The sequence below is a fragment of the Bufo gargarizans genome, chromosome 3 (genome assembly GCF_014858855.1).
Source record: "Bufo gargarizans isolate SCDJY-AF-19 chromosome 3, ASM1485885v1, whole genome shotgun sequence".
Classification (NCBI taxonomy): domain Eukaryota; kingdom Metazoa; phylum Chordata; class Amphibia; order Anura; family Bufonidae; genus Bufo; species Bufo gargarizans.
Window position 1 is genome coordinate 236,058,170 of NC_058082.1, and position 22,470 is coordinate 236,080,639.

At 43.2% G+C, this 22,470-nt stretch overlaps 1 protein-coding gene across 1 annotated transcript; it reads right to left on the reverse strand.

Moving 5' to 3' along the window:
* Positions 1-4,043: 4,043 nt before the first annotated feature.
* RAP2A (RAP2A, member of RAS oncogene family) lies at positions 4,044-16,810 on the reverse strand. Its single transcript, XM_044285361.1, has 2 exons — positions 16,251-16,810; positions 4,044-5,369 (listed from the first exon to the last, which is right to left on the reverse strand). Exons 1-2 carry the CDS (start codon positions 16,562-16,564, stop codon positions 5,132-5,134), a joined length of 552 nt encoding a protein of 183 aa, XP_044141296.1. The 5' UTR covers positions 16,565-16,810; the 3' UTR covers positions 4,044-5,131.
* Between the last annotated feature and the right edge of the window lie 5,660 nt (positions 16,811-22,470).

Genomic DNA, 22,470 nt, shown 5'->3' on the forward strand with positions numbered 1-22,470 from the left:
TGTAACACTTTATGTAATGCCAACCCCAGTGTGATGTCATGTGTAAGCGCCGTCTCATGACGCTGCTGGTGAGGTCACGCAGACGACGTATGGGACCCGACATTTAAACATTGGCGCTGTTCATGTTACTGGCCCAAAGAAGCACGGAGGTGCAAAACGGAGGGCACCGTACATCCTCACACTGCACCGTATTTCAGTCCGCCTCGAGCTATTTATGTACCCAGCCCTGGAGGAAATAAAGGAAGTTTGCACAGAATGGCGAGTGCCGCCTGTATAAATCTCTTTATATAGTTTATTATTTATGTATTATTTTTTTTATTCTAAGGAAAGGGTGATTTAAATTTTTATATATTTTTTACATTTTTGTAGCCACTCTAGTAGGCTACAATGTCCATTACTTTGCTCTTTTTTTTTTTATTATAGAATATTACTATACTCCCATAGTATAAACCTGGCACCTCTGCAGGCACCATGTTTAAAGACTGCTACAGCACCATACATGTATGGTGCAGGTAGCGAAAGGAGTAATAAAAAAAAAATTAAGAAAGGGAGAACATCTTTTCCTAAAAAATCAGCAACCTAAGAGACTAGAGGGCATTGTATACCAATCTTCTGGGCAATTAGAGCAAATTTAATTTGTGTACAATCGAATCTGACATTTATTTTTTTCAAAATTTGTCAAACGGACAAAACTAATTTCAAGAAATTGATCATCTTTAGCGTATGTATTTGCACTGTATACATATGGAAAAGTCTAATGAGACGAAAAAGAAAAAACAAACTCCCTTCAGTAAATCCACAGAATATTCCAGTGTGTTTTGCTAAAATAACTTGGTCATTTGCATAACTACACAAGCCATAGCCAAGCTGGTCATCAAAAACATGAGGTAAAAATGACATGCTCTGCAGGACCTATGAAAGCACAGTGATGTTTTTTGAACCAATTCTGGAGACCTAGTTATTTACAAATGAGTAAGAAGTCTTCTTAAGCCTGAGGAGTAAGAGCCAGCAGGCCCCAGTTCTGTGCATATCTGCCTATGCAGATACCTCTAACATATAAAGTATTAGTTTTTCCTGCCAATCCCTTTAGAATATAATGGTTTTGCATTGCCTTACTAGAAACCTAATTTACCCAGGTCCAAATAAGGAAAGATCTAAAGTTGAGGATAAGGGGTCATGCACACGAACATATTTTCTTTCCGTGTCCGTTGCTGTTTTTTTTGCTGACCGTATGCGGAACCATTAACTTCAATGGCTCCGCAAAAAAAGAAAATACGGAAGTTACTCAGTGTGCATTACGTTTCCGTATATCCGTATTTCTGTTCCGCAAAAAAATAGAACATGTCCTATTATTGTCCGCATTAAGGACAAGGATAGTACTGTTCTATGAAGGGCCAGCCGTTCCATTCCAAAAAATACAGAATGCACACGGATGTCATCCGTATTTTTGTGCAGACCACAAAATACATACGGTTGTGTGCATGAGCCCTAACTGTGAAAGTGTTTTCACCAGGCAAATCAAATTATTGGGATGAATAAAATAAAAACATCAAAGATAAATTACTTGGGTAATTTAGCAGTTTCCAAGGGTGTTCTGAAGACAGCACTAAAGTACATACACTAATGGAAAATGAAAAAATAAAAATAAATACAACTTTATTTGGATTCTGTAGCAGGGTATGTGTTAAGGCAAGGTTACATTAATATTGGGTGGCATCTCCTCTTGCTGCAATACAGGCTGTCACTCTGGCATGGTAACAATCATACAAATGCTGGATATCCTCCCGTGGTATTTCATTCCAAGCTTTTTCAACTTGGACCCAAAGTTCAGCAAAGGTCGTTAATGACTTCTGCGCATGGAAGATCCATACCCCATCTATTCTCTCTGGGGGAGCGGATCTTGCAATCAAGCTGCCCAGGGCAACTGCTATATACCCGAAAAGCACATTATATGGCTCAGATGTTATCTTGTTGGAACATCACATCTCCTGATTTAAAAAAAAGCAGGACTGGTTCCACAATGTCCTGGACATACCAAGGCCGGTAAGTAACAGCCATGGTAACGTCACAGTGAAAACATTGTGGATGACAGATATTGATCTGGATAGGCCATGAGCTAGTACCATACCTCCTCCTGCTCACAACATGAAGCCTGCAGAGGTCAGCACTGAGACAATATTCTTCTATACTTTTTTTGATCTCCTGCTGTGCCACCAGAACATTGTAGAGCCCTCTTACACAAAGTATTGTTGGCAGAACCCATTGTTTTCAGCATGACCAATGCGCCATACATATTAAAATAGTATGGGGAGCTCCCGACTGTCCCCCAACAGATCATGATTGTAATGTGTGTAAGCATAAGAATCATTTGCTGATTGATGGGAAATTGATTCTTGGGATCATTACAGGTCACAAGAATAAAGGAGTTTTATTATCGTTTAATATACTCTCTATTAATCGCGCAATCAATAGTGAGGCACTGTACAGAGTACCAGCGCACAGACCCCAGTAAATGCTGCAACACAACACATGAACAGAGCATCGAGTAAAGAATATGAAAAAGTTGACGTGCCCCATAGAGAGTTCCCAAAGTTTATTATCAATTGGTGCAAAAGAAAGGCGGGGTGCTCCTTGTGAAATTCAACAGTCAGCAATTTGTCATATTTGACCAATATTACTATTAGCTGCCACATGGGTAGTCCCTTTTAAAAAAAAAAAAAAGTTAGTTGTTGGGTCTTACAGCCTCATTTAGCCCAAGTACTGCCTTACCAATTAAACTCTCTTGGGGTGTGATTCCTCCTTGTGGACACCAACAGCTGGCGTAGGGAGTCTTAGGCTACTTTCACACTAGCATTTTACTTTCCTGGTATTGAGATCCGTCATAGGGGCTCAATACCGTAAAAAAACGCTTCAGTTTTGTCCCAATTCATTGTCAATGTGGACAAAACTGAACTGAACAGAATGCTCCAAAATGCATTCCGTTCCCATACCGGAGATCAAACTGCAACATGTAGTTTGTCTCAGTCCTCGGATGCGGAACAAGACGGATCTGGCATGACCTCAAATGCAAGTCAATGGAGAAGGATCCGTTTTCTGTGCTACAATAGAAAACGGATCCTTCCCACTTTGACTTTTATTGGAGTTCATGATGCACCCATCTTGGCAATGTTAAAGATAATACAACCGGATCCATTTATACCAGATGCAGATGATTGTATTATCAGTAACGGAAGCGTTTTTGCTGAACCCTGTCGGGTCCAGTAAAACCGCTATAGTGAAAGTAGTCTTACCGACAATGCTCCAGCACACCTGGTAGTAACATATACACTGCAAAGCTTGTGACATTTTGCAATAACATAGTCGTATTTATTTTTATGTTTTGTCAAACCTTGAAAATAAAAAAATATATTTAAATGGAACCAAAAGAGAACTAAGTTAAATATAGTTTATTTCTTGCCAGTTGTTGAAAAATGTGTGCTGCAAACACCAGTGACATCTGCACCTTCAACGATTTAATGGAAAGCATTTCAATCACTTGCAAAGATCTTTCCCAAAATAAAAGAATCTTACAGGCAAACAATGGATACTTAAAAATGCATTACTGCATTTCAAGGTGCATGTCCGTCTCGAAGACTTTCAAGACCAGAATAAAAAATAAAATAAATCTGCATGGAGAGAGGTTCTTTTCACCAGAATGTCTGTAGTGCTTTAAAAAGGACATATTTATGGGGGTGTCAATCACATGTGCAAAATACGACATTTGACTGTAATGTCTTTACTTGGAACAAAATACAATAACTCTAGCTGAACAACATAGCGCATTCTGTTCATTTTACTCCACTGCACAAAAATAAAGGGTTAAAAATTATAGATTGAATTGGGAATTTAGGCAGAGCAGAAATGGGAAAGAAAACAAATCTTGTAGGTAAGGAAACATAACATAACATATCTAAACGTGCTAAAATTTGTTACAGCCCAGTGTCCTTCTTCAAAAGCAGCCAATGGGGGGTGGGGGGTGGGGGGAGATTTTTTTGTGTGACATAACACATCCTATTCTGAGCCACAAGAAAGCACTTCTCTGGGATAGTTCATTGTACACATTTTACACTGTGGAGCAAATACAATGAACCTCAGCTCAAATACGATAATTGTAAACCAGAAAACAAATGTACGGTACATTCACACAGCTTCTCACTCTCACAAAAGAAAACTATTCTACCAAACATAAGATGATGCTAGGTTTAGCAGAGTATGGGTGGTTCTTTTTTAATGACCATATGCAATATTGATTTTTCTGCCCTCAAATTGTAAATCCATTGAAATTGTTTCGAACAAAATTAAGCAGGTAATTTGCATTTGTGTGCAGTTGCCCATGCAAATACTTGTGTCAGACCTAAATGAAACGGCGTATCTTCAGCACCTTGTCACGTCAACATTCACTTCACAATGGCCTGTCAGCATCAAGTTTAAAAAATAAAAATAAAGAAAAAATCTTATTAACTTCAGTCAAATTGTTACGCTAAATAGAAACAAGCCAATAACATAGTGAGAACCACGTCAAAAATATTGAGGTCCGTAATCAATGGGAAGCATACCGAAAAACCTGGCTCCCTCAACTGGGTGCAACATGGCTTAATTTCCCAAAACATGACTGTCCCATGTTCAAAGTCTTCATCTTCTGTATTTAGTTACTTCCTCATCCTTTTGGGGGTAATGCAGATGGGTTAGAATTTTTGTTTTGTCAGAAACACAATGGGATGGATGTCAGTCAGCTTCGTAAATGTAAGTGCCCCTTGCTGTCCAGTTCAGGAAGAATGCTTGCAGTAGTTGAGGTTGCCACTTCATGCATGGTCTTACCTTTATCTTGTAGGAATAGAGTCCTGTTGCAATCTACATCGTTCACGTGGTGGAACATGATTGCTGTGTCAGCTGTAGAAATGAATGCCACAAATTACCTTTTCAGTAATTCTCCACACTACAGATCAAGATGGGTTGTCCATACAGTAATCATGTTTCAGATGCAGTCCTCTTGCAAAGCTTTTCTTTGGGTAAACACATGGAAAAAAATTAAAACTTTTATTTAAACCTTTGAGGCTAAAATAGTCATGTCTACCTAAATTACATAAAACCTCTATTGTATATTGCACGCAGAACAGCAAGGGTCATCTTTATCTGGCTGGGCTGCATAGTTCATTTGCCTCACAATTTCTGCAAAGAGCTCATCCACCATAGTTTTACTTTTTGCTGATGTTTCCATGAAAGGACATCCCCAGTCTTCAGCCAAGGCACGTCCTTCGCTGGATGATACCTCACGTTCACTTTCTAAGTCAACTTTGTTGCCAACCAAGATTACTGGCACCTTTTCATATCTGTAAGGAAACAGAAATTACATTGAATGAATATATATAACACTAGAAACACAAATGAGGCATAATGCTCCACTAAGAGCCTGATGTCCAATGTGATGAACACATCTCAAAGATTATTGGCAATATAAGTTGGTAGCAGTGTTGTGACTGGAATAACAGGATACGTTTTTTTCTACTGGTGGTTATTGAAGACTGATGTATCATGGGTCCACCAGAGAAACTTTTACTCATGACTTGGGATCACCTAACACAAGCAGATAAATTGTCCATAACAATGATATATCAATTGGCACTCGTTTACTTTAATCGGGAGGGGACTGAATGAACGATTGCTCTCCAGATTGCTAATTCAAGCTCCTCCTCTCAGTCACATTATATAGGCATAACATCCCATATTCACAAGAGGAGGTGTACCGCACCAAATTTTATGTTAGCATGTGATCAAGGACAAACAAGCCGTTCCCCCTTGTTGGCTAATGGCTGGGTGTGTTTACATGGGTCAATGATCGGAAACAAATGTATAAGCCTCGGCCTATGTAAAAGGGCTTTACTTTCTAGAACAAATGCATTTATAATTTCATTAAAAACTCTTATCATTGCACACAGAACTAATAAACCACAAATGCAAATAATATGCACCATCGTCAGCTCTGTTATCCACTACAGATGTCCAGTACTGTTGAGCCTGGGCCCAATTTTTCAAGAAGGGTTCCACAATAGGATCTTGTGGTAGAACAACATTTTTCAGCGGTTCGTGCACAGTAATAAAGGTTGGGAATAACCTTCATAGCACATTAAATACTTTGCATAGTCCAGCATATCTGGCAGATTGGATTTGACAAAAAGCCATGTAAATACAAAATAAAGTGTCGAGTTAAATGAAATGTCTTTTTTTTTTTTGCCAGTTAAAACCAGATAGAAACACTTCCTTCTTTTCTAAACATGATTATGGGGGCAGCCATCTTCCCCAAGTTGGTATTAACAGCACTTAGAGAATTGCTTTACAGCAGCCTCATGAGCCATAGACTCAATGGACAGGGGGGGGGGGGGACTTCAAATGACTTCTATGGGGGAGTTTTCTGACATGCTTTGTAACCTGGGCATAGGTTAGGAGGGAGCTGAGAAGCTTTGACAATCACCCATTGTGAATGTTGGATCCTGCGTTCTCTGTTTACATAGGTGATGTCATTCTAATCCTGCCTGTAATGATAAGCAGGTAACTGCAGTAAAGTGATCTGTGGCGCCTATTATTAGGCATAGTGGCCAGTGTGAAAACTGCAGGATTTTATTTATAGAAATAGTGTAAAATTAAAAATACCATCACATTCTTTAAAAAAAATATTTTATATAAAAAGGTCATTTTCTAAATATTTCCAGAGCTCGTTCCAATCTGAACAGTGCTGGCAGTCAAATACAGAACTACTAAATTCATTGCGAGCAATTTCTAATCTATTTTGTCAAATGTTATAAGTTGTCAAGAGAATAGCTGTATTTAAAAATTTTTTTAAAAAAAAGTTATTAACCTTTAATTATCCTTTAGTCTCACTAGGGGACGTATTTAGAATGCATTAGTATACCTTGTATATCTGTGCATTATAGTCTATTACTCTCCCTAGATGCTCCAGTCAGTGGTATCTAAGGGATTAAGCAGACAGGATAGGCTTCATCTCAGTGATGCTGTTGGGCTCTGTTCAGTCCCTGCTGCCCACACCAGGATTAATGGTGCAGGCGCCAAGGACTTAACAGACTACGCAGATACAGTGCTCCAGACAAAATAAAAGTGCCTCTGTGTCTCCTGTAGAAATTCACAGCCGTTACACACTGAAATCTGCACGAGTTGGTGTGGAATTTGAACACAAATCATGGGCACCACCGCGTGCAAAAATGCCTGTACTATTAAAATACAGAAATATTTATCCCATACGAAAAAGCTATGAGCAGTTGTCAGAACTTTCTATACTTTTATTCCCCCTCCCTAGTGTCTACTAAGCTATTAGGGGTGTTCATTAGACAGGGCTAGATTTTTGTTTAATATGGTTTTGTTAGTCCTTGGGTAATGTACACGCGATTAGTTTTTAGCTGTGAACAGAGTTTTCTTAAGGTTGGTTTGCTGGCTTCTGCTTAACTGCAGAAACATTGTGCCTGCCTCTGGCCCACCATGCTTGCCAGCGAAGTGTGGCACCTCAGCCAGGCCATAGCCTAGAGTAGGTATCAGCAACCTCCGGCACTCCAGCTGTGGTAAAACCATGACTCCCAAGATGTACACTTGCTTGGCTGTTCTCAGAACTCCATAGAAATTAGTAGATCATGCTGGGAGTCGTAGTTTACCACAGCTGGAATGTCGATCTACTCATTTCTATGGAGTTCTGAGAACAGTCAAGCAAGTGTACATCTTTGGAGTCATGGTTTTACCACAGCTGGGAGTGCCAGAGCTTAGCCATCACAGGCCTAGAGCCTTTGTGCTTACTGGGTGTTAGATCATCTGGCTGCCTGAAAGCTTACATAGAAAACAGTCTACCCTATATCACAGAAATTTTCTAAAAAAACAAAAACCAGTTCTAGCAAAGGTTGGTCATCTTTTTCTGAGGGAAGTCTTTCTGCAGGCATTAAAGGGGTTGTCTCATCTTTGACAATGGGGGCATATCGCTAGGATATGCCCCCATTGTCTTATAGGTGCAGGTCCAACCGCTGGGACCCGCACCTATATCTTGAACGGAGCCCCACAAGGTGGTGTCTGGAGGACTCCGGTCCGGCCACCACCAAGCCACCTCCTCATAAGTGAAAAGGAGCATACCGCGCATGCTCAGCTATTATCGCTGGCGCCATAGAGAATGAACGGAGGGAGGCTGCGCATGTGCCCTCCCTTACTTGCGGGGCTCCATTCTCGATATAGGTGCAGGTCCAAGCGGGACCCGCGCCTATAAGAATGTGGGCATATCCTAGCGATATGCCCCCACTGTCCATGATGAGACAACCCCTTTAAAACGATCTAGGTAATGCCCATCTCCTGGTTGAAAATCTTCTGTTGTAAGAGAGGTATGCAGTATTGGAGGATATTTTACCTTGTCTACTTTGAGTGTTACCACCCACTTCAGTTTAGGTCCCTCCCTAAATTTTATTCAGTGGCATATCTCAGGGATGATATCATGGAGAGGACTAGGAAAACATGCAATTACACTTACTAGTAACTGGGTTTCCTGGAAGTCTCCACAACAGCATATTTCAGGAAACCCAGTTACTGGTAAGCATAACTAAGAGTTATTCACCTCATGTAAGCAGTCTAAATGTTAATGGATGATTTGCCTACATCTATAAAATACAATAGAAATGTATTACCTACATTCTTTTACTAATTAAAAATATATATATTTGTAATTTCTGATTGTAGATTGTTTTTTAAATTTTCTGTCTATGGAGGCAGCCACCTTGTCTGAGGGCATAAAGTAGTGTCAGACATGCAGATTTCAGGTGACACTTTTCAGCTAATATAGACCAGCAGTGCTTAATGCTGGCTGTACACATCAGAGAAAACTCAGGAGCTTCCCGAGTCTCGCTTATTTATGAGTCCATGAGACCTCATAAATATAAAATAACTTTTCCAAGAAAATATTTATTGTGTGCAGTGGACGCCATAATGAAAAAATAAAAATAAAATCTAAATGCCCCCTGCCTGCCCATTTCACCCACACAAATAACTTTTCCCTGTTTTCCCAACACAAGATATGGCAAATTACATGGCGTCATTACAAAATACAACTGCAAAAATGATAATTGACCCAGTTTTGAAAGAGTTAAGGGCTCATGCACATGAACGTATTTTCTTTCAGTGTCTGTTCCGTTTTTTTTTGCAAACCGTTTGTGGAACCATTCAGTTCAATGGATCCACACAAAAAAAACAAAAAACAGAAGTTACTCTGTGTGCATTTTGCTTCCGTATGTCCGTTCCGCAAAAACATAGAACATATCCCATTATTGTCCGCATTACGGACAAGGACTGTACTGTTCTATTAGGGGCCAGCCGTTCCGTAAAATACGGAATGCACACGGACGGCTTCCGTGTTTTTTGTGGACCGCAAAATACATACGCTCGGGTGCATGAGCCCTAAGAGTGTGTCAAGCACCTCTTCCCAGTGATCTTGTGGTGGTGGGGAGATAAAAAATATTATCATATATATATATATATATATATATATATATACACACACACATATACATACATACATACATACATACACACACACACACACACACACACAACCAGGGCATCTTTCTCATGTGGATTCAGCTATGCATTTATCTTCTAGGTTCAAAACTTGTTGATGTAAGATGAATACGGTAGTTTTCTTTGCACTTCTTTTCATGCATGGATCAATGGCCCCAAGTCCATCATGTACCAGTAAGGTAAAGCTAACAAAATATTGCTCAGGGCACGCGTTTGAAAGGATAAACCACATTTTCTTCTCGTTCGCTTTTATTCTGATGCAAAATACATACATGGGATGAAAATCTCCCACATTACTTCATATATATTGTAGCTGACACTAGCACTATATAGGTTGCCGTACAGGCCAACGTACAGCATTTGGGCTATAAGTTTCAATTGAGCCCAAGAAACATCTATATGGAGCTTTATATGTCATCCTATATGTTTATATCGCTTTTTACTTCAACTAAAATCGGGGTCCATGTTCCTTCATTTGAATGAAGTGGGGGGGACTTGCTAGTGTTCTGCCATTCCATTCACCTCTATGGGGCTACTCACAATATAGAACAAAGGACCGGCACTTCACTGATGAACGAATCTGTAGCTTTATTGAAGCATGGAGGAAAACAGCGCTGATGCGACACGTGTTTCGGCTCAAGTGTGAGCCTTTGTCAAGGCTCACACTTGAGCCGAAACACGTGTCGCATCAGCGCTGTTTTCCTCCATGCTTCAATAAAGCTACAGATTCGTTCATCAGTGAAGTGCCGGTCCTTTGTTCTATATTGTGAGTGGGCTTTCATACCCTGGACGCGAGCACCACGACTCTGCTAGAGGAGTGCCGACCGTCTTCAATTTTGCATTCATCTATGGGGCTACTGAGTGCTTGTACTTGGCCATCTAAGGCAGCCCCATAGAATTGGGCCAATACTCCATTCAAAAAAGGTAAACACAGGCACCCATTGGTTGGAAGCCCACAGATCATACACTTATTTCCTATCATGTGGAATAAGTCGCTTTCATGGGCCCCCTCCCCCCCCCCCACACATCATTGGTGGCAGAAGCAGTGCTCCCCCCCCCCCAGTATTGATTATTGGTGGCAGGGGCCCCCTTCCCCCCACATCATTGGTGGCAGCAGCAGTTCCGATCGGAGTCCCAGCAATGTAATGCTGGCGCTCCCATCGGTTACCATGGCAGCCAGGAGTCACGCTACTGAAGTCCTGGCTGCCATGATATGTCAGTGAGCAGCATTATACTCATGTGCGCCGTGGCCGCCAGGCTCTCCTTCTCATAGGTCTGTGCGGCGCATTGCTAATGCTATAGGCATTAGCAATGCGCCGCACAGACAGAAGAAGGAGCGTCCGGAGTATAATGCTGCTCACTGACATATCATGGCAGCCAGGACTTCAGTAGCGTGACTCCTGGCTGCCATGGTAACCGATGGGAGCGCCAGCATTACATTGCTGGGACTCCGATCAGAACTGCCGCTCTGTGGTCATATCGCGGTCCAGCAATATGCACAAAATCCATAACGTGACACAAATTTATATCGCATATCGCCTATACCGCCCACCCCTAGCTGGGTCTACTACTGTCCAACACTCAAATAATGCTGTGAGCACAGGAAAGCAGATCCATGCTGGACTCAGAGCATTATTGATTCCCAGGATGCATTGAGTTCAGGTCAAATGAGCAGCAGTTGGTTGAAGAAATGAGGCTGGCACACAAACCGTGTTTTACAGACTATTTAAAGCCATCTGAAACCTCAGGAGATAGAGGTCCTCATTTAAAGCGATTGCACAGACACCTTGTTGCAAAGCATTTAGTTTTTCGAAAAATTCCTAGCACCTAGCTGTACCAAGGGGATGTGGCTTAGTGGAAACAGAGCATGGCTTAAGACTACACAGCGACGTGTCATGTGACATTTGACCCAATGACTGTCAAGCTGTTATAAAGTGTCACACAACATGCATTTACTGCAAACACTTCTAAAAAATCCAGACCTGATAGATTTTGCGTCTCAGATCACACGCGTCGTTCACTCCACTGACTTTAATGTAAGGTGTGTGCAACACACAACTCGCCTATGACTTGGCCGTCTTTGTACAGCTAAATCACAGTTCTAAAATAGCTGCCCGACAGCAAGTTGCACAACTTTTCTGCGATGCGTCACCATGTAGTCCTAGCCTAACATACATAATTTTTAATCAAAATTATGGCAATAAATTCTGTAGCAAAGTAAGCCAACAAATAGGTGGTATAAAGTTGGGCCAAAGTGTTCTGCCATATACCAAACTTACCATTCAGCATGCCTAAGCTGCAGTGTCTACAGGATTAGTAACTCCGTCCCAGAATGTGTCACTGAGCATTAATGAAAATATATAAATAGCTGGCAACAGTTTAGTCAGCTGAACCTGCGGTGATCAGCTGCTGTTTCTAGTCCTAGCCAATCATTTTACTCGCCCCCTCCCCCAAAGCCATAAACTTTGTTTTTTACGTCATATAGCTGTATGAGGAGTTTTTTTGCAGAACCAGTTGTATTTTTTTTTAAGAAGCATTTCCTAAACATAATTTAAGCAGCTGCCATCCATCTTGCCTAAGCTGGTTTTTATATAATTTAGAGATCTGCTTTACAGCATCCACCATGAGCCATAGACACAATAATCTGGGGGGACCTCATTCACTTCTATGGGTGAGTTTTCTGGGCATGCTCTGTGATCTGTGCAGAGGTCATTGTACAAGGAAAGAATAGATTAGCTTTGACAATCACCTATCGCAAATGGTGAATCCTGTGTTATATGATAAATGTCATTCAAATCTTACAGACCAAGAAGAGGTACCTATTAGGTTCAGTGCCCAGTGCAAAAACCACAGGATTTTTAACATTTTCATAAAAATAGTGTAAGAAGGTACCCAAAATCATCGGGGATGGAAGGTATGTGTCACTGAGGTATTTTATGTGTCAGCAGCAGCTATTGCTAATTGACACCTTGAGATTTAGCATGGCTGTCATAGCTGATCCTGGACTGCTCTTACTGGGAGTAGTCAAAGTGCTGGGTGGGTGACTACTCCCCATGTTCTAGGTCGGGTTTTGCCAGGCATAAAAACCAGCCAGCACTGCCAGGTGTGTGGATTTACCTCCCCTCTCAGGAGTCTGTGTGCTGTGAACTGAGGGCTGTGCTGGGATTTGAGGTTTGAGCCGGGCTGGAGGACCCAGGCCCTCTAAAGGCGAGCAGGCTGCCTATGGACTTGATGAGGCTGAACTGCTAACAGGGTGTGAATTAACACCCAGGAGAAAAGGTGACTTATTGTTTATGGACTTTCCTTGTGTGTGAACAAACACCAAGCCACCTGCGTTTTGTGATACACCTATGTGTGAATAAACACTGCTGTTTGATTCAAGAACTGTGCACTTTGTCTCTATACTGCACCCACTAGTCCTAACTACCAGAGTGAATGCCCATGATAGATACACAGAAAATTAAAAATATCACCAAAAACTCTTCAAAAAATATGTTTAACAAACAGGAATTAAACAATAACTCTTTTTCTAAAGACACATTTCCTCTATCATTCCATATAATGTACTGCAAAACTGTAAAAAACTACTTTTTTGGGTGGAATAGAAAAAATAATTGCCTTCATTATACCATTAAATAATATGGTCTTATTCTGTGGGTCAGTAAAATTACCGTAATCCATTTTTATAGTTTTTTAATGGCACTTTTCAATGACGGAATTCACCGTGTGAGATAAACATGTCTTAATGTTTGGACATTTTCAGATGCGGCAAAAGAAATTTCTTTTTTGTATAATACATGGGAAAATGGCTTTTTAACATGTGCTTTTTTTAATATTCTTTTAAAAAAAAGTTAACTTATTTAGATTATTTTAGTCCCACACTAGGGGACTTGTGTACAAGCGATCAAATGATTGCACATTCTACACCGTAATACTTCTGCATTGCATTGTATTGGCATCATATGAATCCTAACATAGCAGGCTGGATGGGGAGAGGTTGGGGGGGAACAGAGGGGACCCCCTCCCCTCTAACTGCTCAGATGCAATAGACTGTTAAATGTGAGAAATTAGCCTCTCAACTTCTGAGCTCTATACCATAGATACATTGAGGTGCGCAGAGGGGTAAAAACTAAGGGCCAGATTTAAACAGAGTAAACTTAGTCACTAAACATGTATGATAGAAAGGCTTACACTTGCTGTGTATGGGATTGCATACCAGGAGATTGGTCTGTGTGCTCATGCTGACCTCTGTCCACTGCTGAAAGCCCCTGCAATGACTACAAAGCTAGCTGTTCATTCAGTTTGCTGGCCTGCAAACTGGGGGGGGGGGGGGGGGGGGGGGGGGAATCATGTCTTTTGCACGGAGGTTGCAATAATACTTCTAGGACATACATATTTCTACACACAAGACTATCACTTGTTGGGCAAGAGCACCGATGTACTTTCACACTAGCGTTTGTTTTCCGGTATCGAGTTCTGTCCTGGGGAGCAATCCGTTCAGTATGCATCAGTTCAGTCCCTCTTATGTTTGCTGCAGTTTCGTCTCCGGCCAAAAATCCTGAACACTTGCCGGTATGCCGGATCCAGACCCAAGTGTTCCAGCAAAACGGATCCGCTTTTGCGGTCTGCGCATACCTTTAAAAATAAGAAAATAAATACCAGATCCGGTTTTCCGGATGAAAACCGGAAAGACTGATTGGGTATCACAATGCAATTGTGAGACGGATCTGCATTCGTCTCACAAATGCATCCATTTGCGTTCAGATTACCGAATCCGGCAGGCAGTTCCGGCGCCACCCTTTATTCAGTCTGACAAATGCTCATGTTAGATGAATCCCACGCCAAGCAGTGAATGAGCCTAGAAATGTGCTGCTAGTAGGTGCTCCAAAGCGAGTGTGAAAATATAGGCAAGGCTCAATAAGGACTTCACTAAGAACCTTACAATGGCAGGACTGGGAGCCTTCATAAGCATCCCAGCAACCTTAACCAAAGGCCTCGTTCATTCAGTCTTTGCAGGGTTCCTCTTCTAAATGACCTCTCAGATGCTGTGGTCACAATTGACCACAGTATGAGGGGTTAAATGTCCCTGATCAGAGTCATCTCCCATCATGGGCACAACTGTGAAAGGGTCAACTCCTGAGCCAGCACCATAAACTCCATAGATTCTCTGTACTTGTACAGCGGATGTCAGGAAGGGGTTACAGGGGTCATCTGTCATTTCCTCCAAACCAGCAATTGTGATAAAATAAAGGAATATATACCTGCGGTTTTCATCCCCTGATGCAGCTCCGATCCCCCCCGCTGGAGTTTGGCTGCAGTAGTGACGTGCCTGTATACTCCATGTGATCACTGCAGTCATTCAGTGGTCTCTGCGGTGCTGTATATTGCTGAGGCCAGTGACTGGATGCAGTAGTGTCCGGCAACCCTTTTAAAGGGGTTGTGCGCCTTTTAGGTATTCAGGATAGGTAATCAATATCAGATCAGTGGGGGGGCCCAACATCTGACAAACCCCATGATCAGATGGACGCAGCCACCGCAGGAAACATAACAGTGGACAGAGCCGGGAAGCAGAAGGCTACTGAGCAGTGTCCGTGCGGAATTACTGCCGCTCACATTTACATTATTAATATAATTCTAAAATATTTTCTATTTCAATGGTTCATTTCCAAGATCTGATTAATGGCAGCAGAGAGTTTGCTACAATTGTATCAGTTCTCAGAACTGCCTAGACTGAAAACTACAGAAAAAATTAATAAAATCAAGTTGGCAAATAGGGTTGTACCAGTTTTTGGTCTACAGATGTAAATAAGAATGTTTCCATTCACTGACTGCAAGCACACCTTTGAATGTCGAGGAAGTGAAACAAGTTATATGTTTTGCATTATACAATGAAGTCTGGACTGTAAGCTTAGTGCCCCCCCCCCCCAGGCTGCATCTTCCGCTAGCAGCAGTCTGTGGTGACGCAGAGATGTGACACAACAGTGGTCAAGGGAGCGCTAAAACCACCAGAGGGGGATCAAAGTCAGGCTACGTGCACACGGTGTGGGCTGTCTTGCAGAAATTCTGCATGGATTTCTGTTTCTGCACCAGAAAGCACACGTGTTGCTTGCGTATTTTGGCACAGATTTGCCTCAGGTCTCTCTCTTGCACTGAAAAAGCGTTAAATCCTCAAAGAATTGACATGCTGAGGATTTCAAAATCCCCATAGCTAAAAAAGCAGAGTGCACCTGAGCTTGGTCTCATTACTGGCACTATATTAGGCACTGCGTCTTCCAATCTGCAACGTGTGCGGGCATCCAAAAGGCGAGAGGTATTCTGCAGATTTCACATCAACAGGCTGCACCCATCTGCAGAAAACCCCTTTAACTGTGACATTTCCTTAAATGTTTCTTGACATTCCATCATCATAGAGAAGCCAAACCACAGCAGCCATGTAAATATCCACAGCTGATCGGAGGAGAAGAGGTCCTCCATGGCATCTACTACCCTGCAGGACATGCTCAGAAGGTAACAAAGACCCATCCGGAGGCCGATACATGGAGGACAGGCCCAGGGCCCGGACAATGGGGCTGCCAGCTGCAGAGCCCCAATCCCACTGCTGGCACACAGCACCACGCCCTGCACAATGACTGGGCTCCCCAATACCCCGGGACCCCCACCTTTTGACGCGGATGATCTGGTCCCTCATGGGCTTGATGTCCTGGAAGCTCTGCTGGTTCACCAGGCTGTACACCAGGATGAAGCCTTGCCCGTTCTTGATGTACAGATCCCGCATAGATGCGAACTGCTCGGTACCGGCCGTGTCAAGGATCTCCAGCACGGAGGGGGACGAGTCCACCTCGATCTCCTTACGATAGAAGTCCTCAATCGTCGGGTCGTACTTCTCGATGAATGTTCCGGTCACGAACTGCACGGTCAGAGCCGACTTACCGACCCCGCCGCTCCCTAGGACCACCACCTTATACTCGCGCATCGTCCCCCTCCGCTCCCCGGCGGCATGCAACGCTCCTCACACCACGCCGCTTCTCCGCCTCCTCCTCCGTCGTCGCCGCCGCCCCTCTGCAGCGGCTTCCCGAGGCATGGGAAAGAGGCCGGGCTGCTTGGCCCGGTACCCGGAGACCTGCCCCCCCTCCGCCTCTTGCGCCCACTGAGCGGTGCTTATCCGCTAGCCGCCCCCGGCGTATCGCGCCGGCCTTGCAACACCCCTCCTCGCTGAGCTCCGAAGCCTCGCCTCCGGCGCGTCACCTCACACCTGCTATGGCTATTGGCTGCCATGTCTATTTCCATAGCAACTGTGTGTCCTCCCGAACACAAGGAGGGGCCGGCTGACAGGACCAATCCTCGCTTCCTCTTCACGGGAAGATACGACCAGAATAAGAGGTATCCACGGCCGTAGCCAATCGCTGCGTCAGGTTCACCGTCCATTCACAGCGAGCCCCGCCCAGTGACGTCACAACGTCGCTTAGACAAGAGGAAGATGTTGCTGGCTGGGGGCGGTCTCCTTGTGTACACTACTATTGTAATAAACTCTTGCGGGTGGGATGCATGGACATTGGACAAGATGAGGGAGGCTGAGTGATGTCTGCAGAGATCCATCAAGAATGAACCTATCATTCTGCAGTGTGGTGTTTCTGAGTGTATTGGGGTTTTCACTGATCCAATAGACTGCAAGAGGCCTCATGGGTGAAAACATAAATCTAAAAATATCAGACCGGATACTCTAGTGTACATTATGCCATTGGAATACATTGGTTCTATTTCTATCCAAGTGATATCAGTTATAAAAACGGATGCCACTTGGAAAAAAAAATGAGTCGTGTGCTAGGGGATCTTACTGTATGGGAAACCATGCTGCTTTTTTTGTATACAGTAAAAAACACATACTGCAGTATATTTTTCCTAACAGTGGGAGGTAATGGCTGACCCATTGAACTGTATATCTACCCTCTGGCATTCATTGCAACCTTCCATCAAAGGTGTATGTCCCAATCTTTACCTCCAATGGAAGAAAAAAACTAGACATGAACTGAATTATTGAACCCAGTCCACCACCAAGCAGCCATATTACTCTTTCAGGTGGGCAGTCCTAAGTGGTCACTGTCAATAGAATGTCACCTCACCTGGGGACCTCTCCCCATAACAGGTCACTGCTACCAGGTACCAATACAATGATAGGTTCAATAGTGACTGAATAGGAGATTCTAGAAGAAAAAGGAAACCAGCGTCAGAGTGATGATGCTGCTGTGAAGGTATGCATCTGGTCGCGCTTCTGTGAGGGTGTGACAGGTCCTTTACAGTTTATCTGCACGTCATCTCCAGTGTAGCAGCGGTGCAGTGTAATTATAACTACTCATTCTATTCACTTAAATGGAAAATTAACGTGTTTCCTAACCCTAGGAATAAATGTCCACTTTGAGGCCAGAAATCATGGTAACAGTCTCTCCAGACAGGGTCTTTCTCCTCAGAAGGCCCCTTCTCTAGTTCACACTTTGCACCTAACTAGCCCAGTAAGGAGCTGGTCTTGTGTTATAAAGAAATATTTTACTGGCTAGGAAGGGAATGATAGGCCCCACTACCAACCTGCCCACCATTCCATAAAAATCCTGACCTAAAAACAGGACTTACTAAGGCCCCTAGCAAACTACTTATTAGAGATACTCAGCTTTGCTGGATTCCTTATATCTCACCCAGCTTTCCCTGGAAGAGATATATACTTCCTGTAGCCTGGTGCACATACAGTGGATATAAAAAGTCTACACACCCCTGTTAAAATATCAGATTTCTGTGATGTAAAAAAATGAGACAAAGATAAATAATTTCAGAACTTTTTCCACCTTTAAAGGGGTTCTGCACTTTGTTTAAACTGATGATCTATCTTCTGGATAGATCATCAGCTTCTGATCGGCAGGGGTCCGACACCCAGGACGCCCGCTGATAAGCTGTTTGAGAAGGCACCGGCGCTCCAGCAGCGCCACGGCCTTCTCACTGTTTACCGCAGGCCCAGTGACGTCACGACTAGTATCACTGGCCTGTGCGCGGCTAAGCTCCGTTCCCTTGAATGGAGCTGAGCCCGGCCAAGACCAGTTGATGCAAGTCGTGACGTCACAGGGCCTGCGGTAAACAGTGAGAAGGCCTCGGCGCTGCTGGAGCGCCGCTGCCTTCTCAAACAGCTGATCGGCGGGGGTCCCTGGTGTCGGACTCCCGCCGATCAGAAGCTGGAGATCTATCCAGAGGATAGATCATCAGTTTAAACAAAGTGCAGAACCCCTTGAACGTGACCTATAAACTGTACAACTCAATTGAAAAAAAACTGAAATCTTTTAGGTAGAGGGAAGAAAAAATATAAAAATAAAATAATATGGTTGCACACCCTTAAACTAATACTTTGTTGAAGCACCTTTTGATTTTATTACAGCACTCAGTCTTTTTGGGTATGAGTCTATCAGCTTGGCACATTTTGACTTGGCAAGATTTGCCCACTCTTCTTTTCTGTCAGATTGTGAGCATAGGCGTGCGCAGCCTATTGCATTAGGGTGTGCACCCTAAAGCACAAAAACACACGCCCCGCGCACGTGTGTATTTGTGTATTTATGTATGTATGTATATATATGTGTGTGTGTGTGTGTGTATATATATATATATACACACACACACACACACACTGTATATATATAATTATATACACACACACATATACACACAGGCTGGGCCTCACCCTAGCATTGCCGTGACTCCGCCTCTGCGCCTAGGAACAATATATAGGGGGGGGGGGGGGGGAGGGCACATAATATACCACAGTCAAAAATGGGGGCGGGGGGCACTAATAATTTCCACCATATAATCATACTACTGAAAAAAACTAAATAAGTATATATAAATAAGATTACAAAATAGGAGAGTATTGCGGTATGCAGGGGTACCTTTTTATTGTACTATCCTAATACTTAAAAGACAAGCTTTCAAGAGTTTTCCTTTCTTCCTCGGTATTGCTTCATACCTGAGAAAGAGAGAAACACTCTCCAAAACTTTTCTTTAGAGTTTAAAGCAGTTTCAGCACTATAATAAAATAATTTACTTACAAAAGAAGCCATTCAGTCGTCTGCTGTGCCGTCCTCTGCTTGCTTCCGCGGATCTTCCCCTCCTTTCAGTCTCTCCATAGTGCGCAGGTGCCCTGTTATGGGGGATATGTGGATGACACAGTGTTATGGGGGATCTGTGTATGACACACTTATGGGGGATCTGTGGATGACACATTGTTTTGGGGGATCTGTGGATGACACTTTTATGGGGGATCTGTGAATGACACATTTTTATGGGAGATCTGTGAATGACACATTTTTATGGGGGATCTGTGAATGACACACTGTTATGGGGGACCTATGGATGACACACTGTTATGGGGGACCTGTGGATGACACACTGTTATGGGGGACCTGTGGATGACACACTGTTATGGGGGACCTGTGGATGACACACTGTTATGGGGGACCTGTGGATGACACACTGTTATGGGGGATCTGTGTATGACACACTGTTATGGGGGATCTGTGTATGACACACTTATGGGGGATCTGTGGATGACACATTGTTTTGGGGGATCTGTGGATGACACTTTTATGGGGGATCTGTGAATGACACATTTTTATGGGAGATCTGTGAATGACACATTTTTATGGGTGATCTGTGAATGACACACTGTTATGGGGGACCTATGGATGACACACTGTTATGGGGGACCTGTGGATGACACACTGTTATGGGGGACCTGTGGATGACACACTGTTATGGGGGATCTGTGGATGACATATGACTGAGGAGGGCTATCAGGGGACTTTATACAGGGGTAATATAACTGAGGGGTATCAGGGTAAATTATACAGGGGGTAATATAACTAAGGGGTATCAGGGTACACTATACAGGGGTAATATAACTGAGGAGGGCTATCAAGGACATTATACAGGGGTAATATAAGTTATATTTCCTCTGTATAATGTCCCCTGATAGCCCTCCTAAGTTATATTACCCCTGTATAATAATGTCCCCTGATACCCCTTAGTTATATTACCCCTGTATAATAATGTACACTGATACCCCTTAGTTATATTACCCCGCCCTGTATAATTTAACCTGATACCCCTCAGTTATATTATATAACTGAGGGGTATCAGGGTACATTATACAGGGGGTAATATAACTAAGGGGTATCTATCAGGGTACATTATACAGGGGTAATACAAGTGAGCAGGGCTATCAGGGACATAATACAGGGGTGAGGGGTAAGATAAGTTATATTACCCCTGTATAATGTCTGATAGTAGCCTAGCCCTCCTCAGTTATATTGCCCCTCATGTACCCTGATACCCCTAGTTATATTATCCCCTGTATGATTTACCCTGATACCCCTCAGATATATTATATATCTGAGGGGTATCAGGATAATACAGGCGACAAAAGAGGATTCGTAGCACTGTGGGACGGGGGGGGTACATACTACTTTTTTTATATGCCCAGCCCTCACCTCACCAGCTAGCAGACGGCCAGGCGCGCAGGCAGGGTAATAGTATTCAGATGCAGCGTGACGTGACGTCAACTCAGCCTGCGCCGCACAGCACGCACTCCCTCTCTGCCTCTGCCGGGTCCGGGACTCCGCCCCCTATTTGAATACTAGCCACCGCCCTGCCGGCAGCCCACAGCCAGATATTGTAAATGAATCGACAGGGAAATAGGCTGGGGGGCAGTCCGCATGGAGGTGACGAACCTATTAGAGTGTGCCCAGGCACACCCGGCACACCCCGTGCGCACGCCTATGATTGTGAGGGCATCTCCTGTGCACAGCCCTCTTCAGATCACCCCACAGATTTTCAATCGTTTTCAGGTCTGGGCTCTGGCTGGGCCATTCTAAAACTTTAATCTTCTTTTGGTGAAGTCATTCCTTTGTTGATTTGGATGTATGCTTTGGGTCATTGTCATGCTGAAAGATGAAGTTCCTCTTCATGTTCAGCTTTCTAGCAGAAGCCTGAATGTTTTGTGCCAATATTGACTGGTATTTGGAACTGTTCATAATTCCCTCTAGCTTAACTAAGGCTATGTTCACATCTGCGTTCAAGCTCTCAGTTCCTGTAGTCCGTCCGGAAGTTGGAAAAAAAAAATCGAAAAACTTATCTGTTCAACCTCCCATAGAAACTAATTGACAATGTATGCATACGTTTGACTCCGTTAGTTGGTAATACATTCGGAATCCGTTTTTTCAGACGGAAAACAAAATCCTGCTTGCAGGATTTTTTTCTACGTTCAGAAAAGCAGATTCTTGACGGAGCGTCCATTCACGTTCATTGTAGTCAATGAGAAACGGATTGTTAAATTCTTCTTTCGCGGACATAATGTTCCTATAGTACGTTTTTCTTTGTTTCTGAACATGCGCAGAACAAACAGGAACTTCCAAACGAAGACAGGAAAACAAGGGAGTCTCATGTGACAGTCATGTGAGCGCTACTCCTCACCATTTCTGAAAGCTGATGTGCAAGTTGGAGAAAGTGTCAAGAAAAGGGTATGAATTGATGCAATTGAAAAGTATTTACTTTGATCATCTACTGGGGCATGCTATTTGGCTACTGGGGGCTAAAATCTTGAAACTGTGGTTGCTATTAGGCATATGGGGGATGTTATTAGCCTTTTGTGAGATGCTATTACGCTACTGGAGCATGTTATTTGTCTACTGGGGGCAAATATTTTGAAACTGTGGATGCTATAAGGCTACTGGGGAATGCTATAAGGCTACTGGGGAATGCTATAAGGCTACTGGGGGATGCTATAAGGCTACTGGGGGATGCTATAAGGCTACTGGGGGATGCTATAAGGCTACTGGGGAATGCTATAAG

Bases quoted from the DNA above. Each gene is read 5' to 3' on its own strand.
- RAP2A (XM_044285361.1), bottom strand. From the start codon at position 16,564: ATGCGCGAGTATAAGGTGGTGGTCCTAGGGAGCGGCGGGGTCGGTAAG. The intron at 5,370-16,250 runs GTGGGGGTCCCG...GTTTCCTTACAG, and splicing joins CAGATCATCCGCGTCAAAAG to ATATGAAAAGGTGCCAGTAA.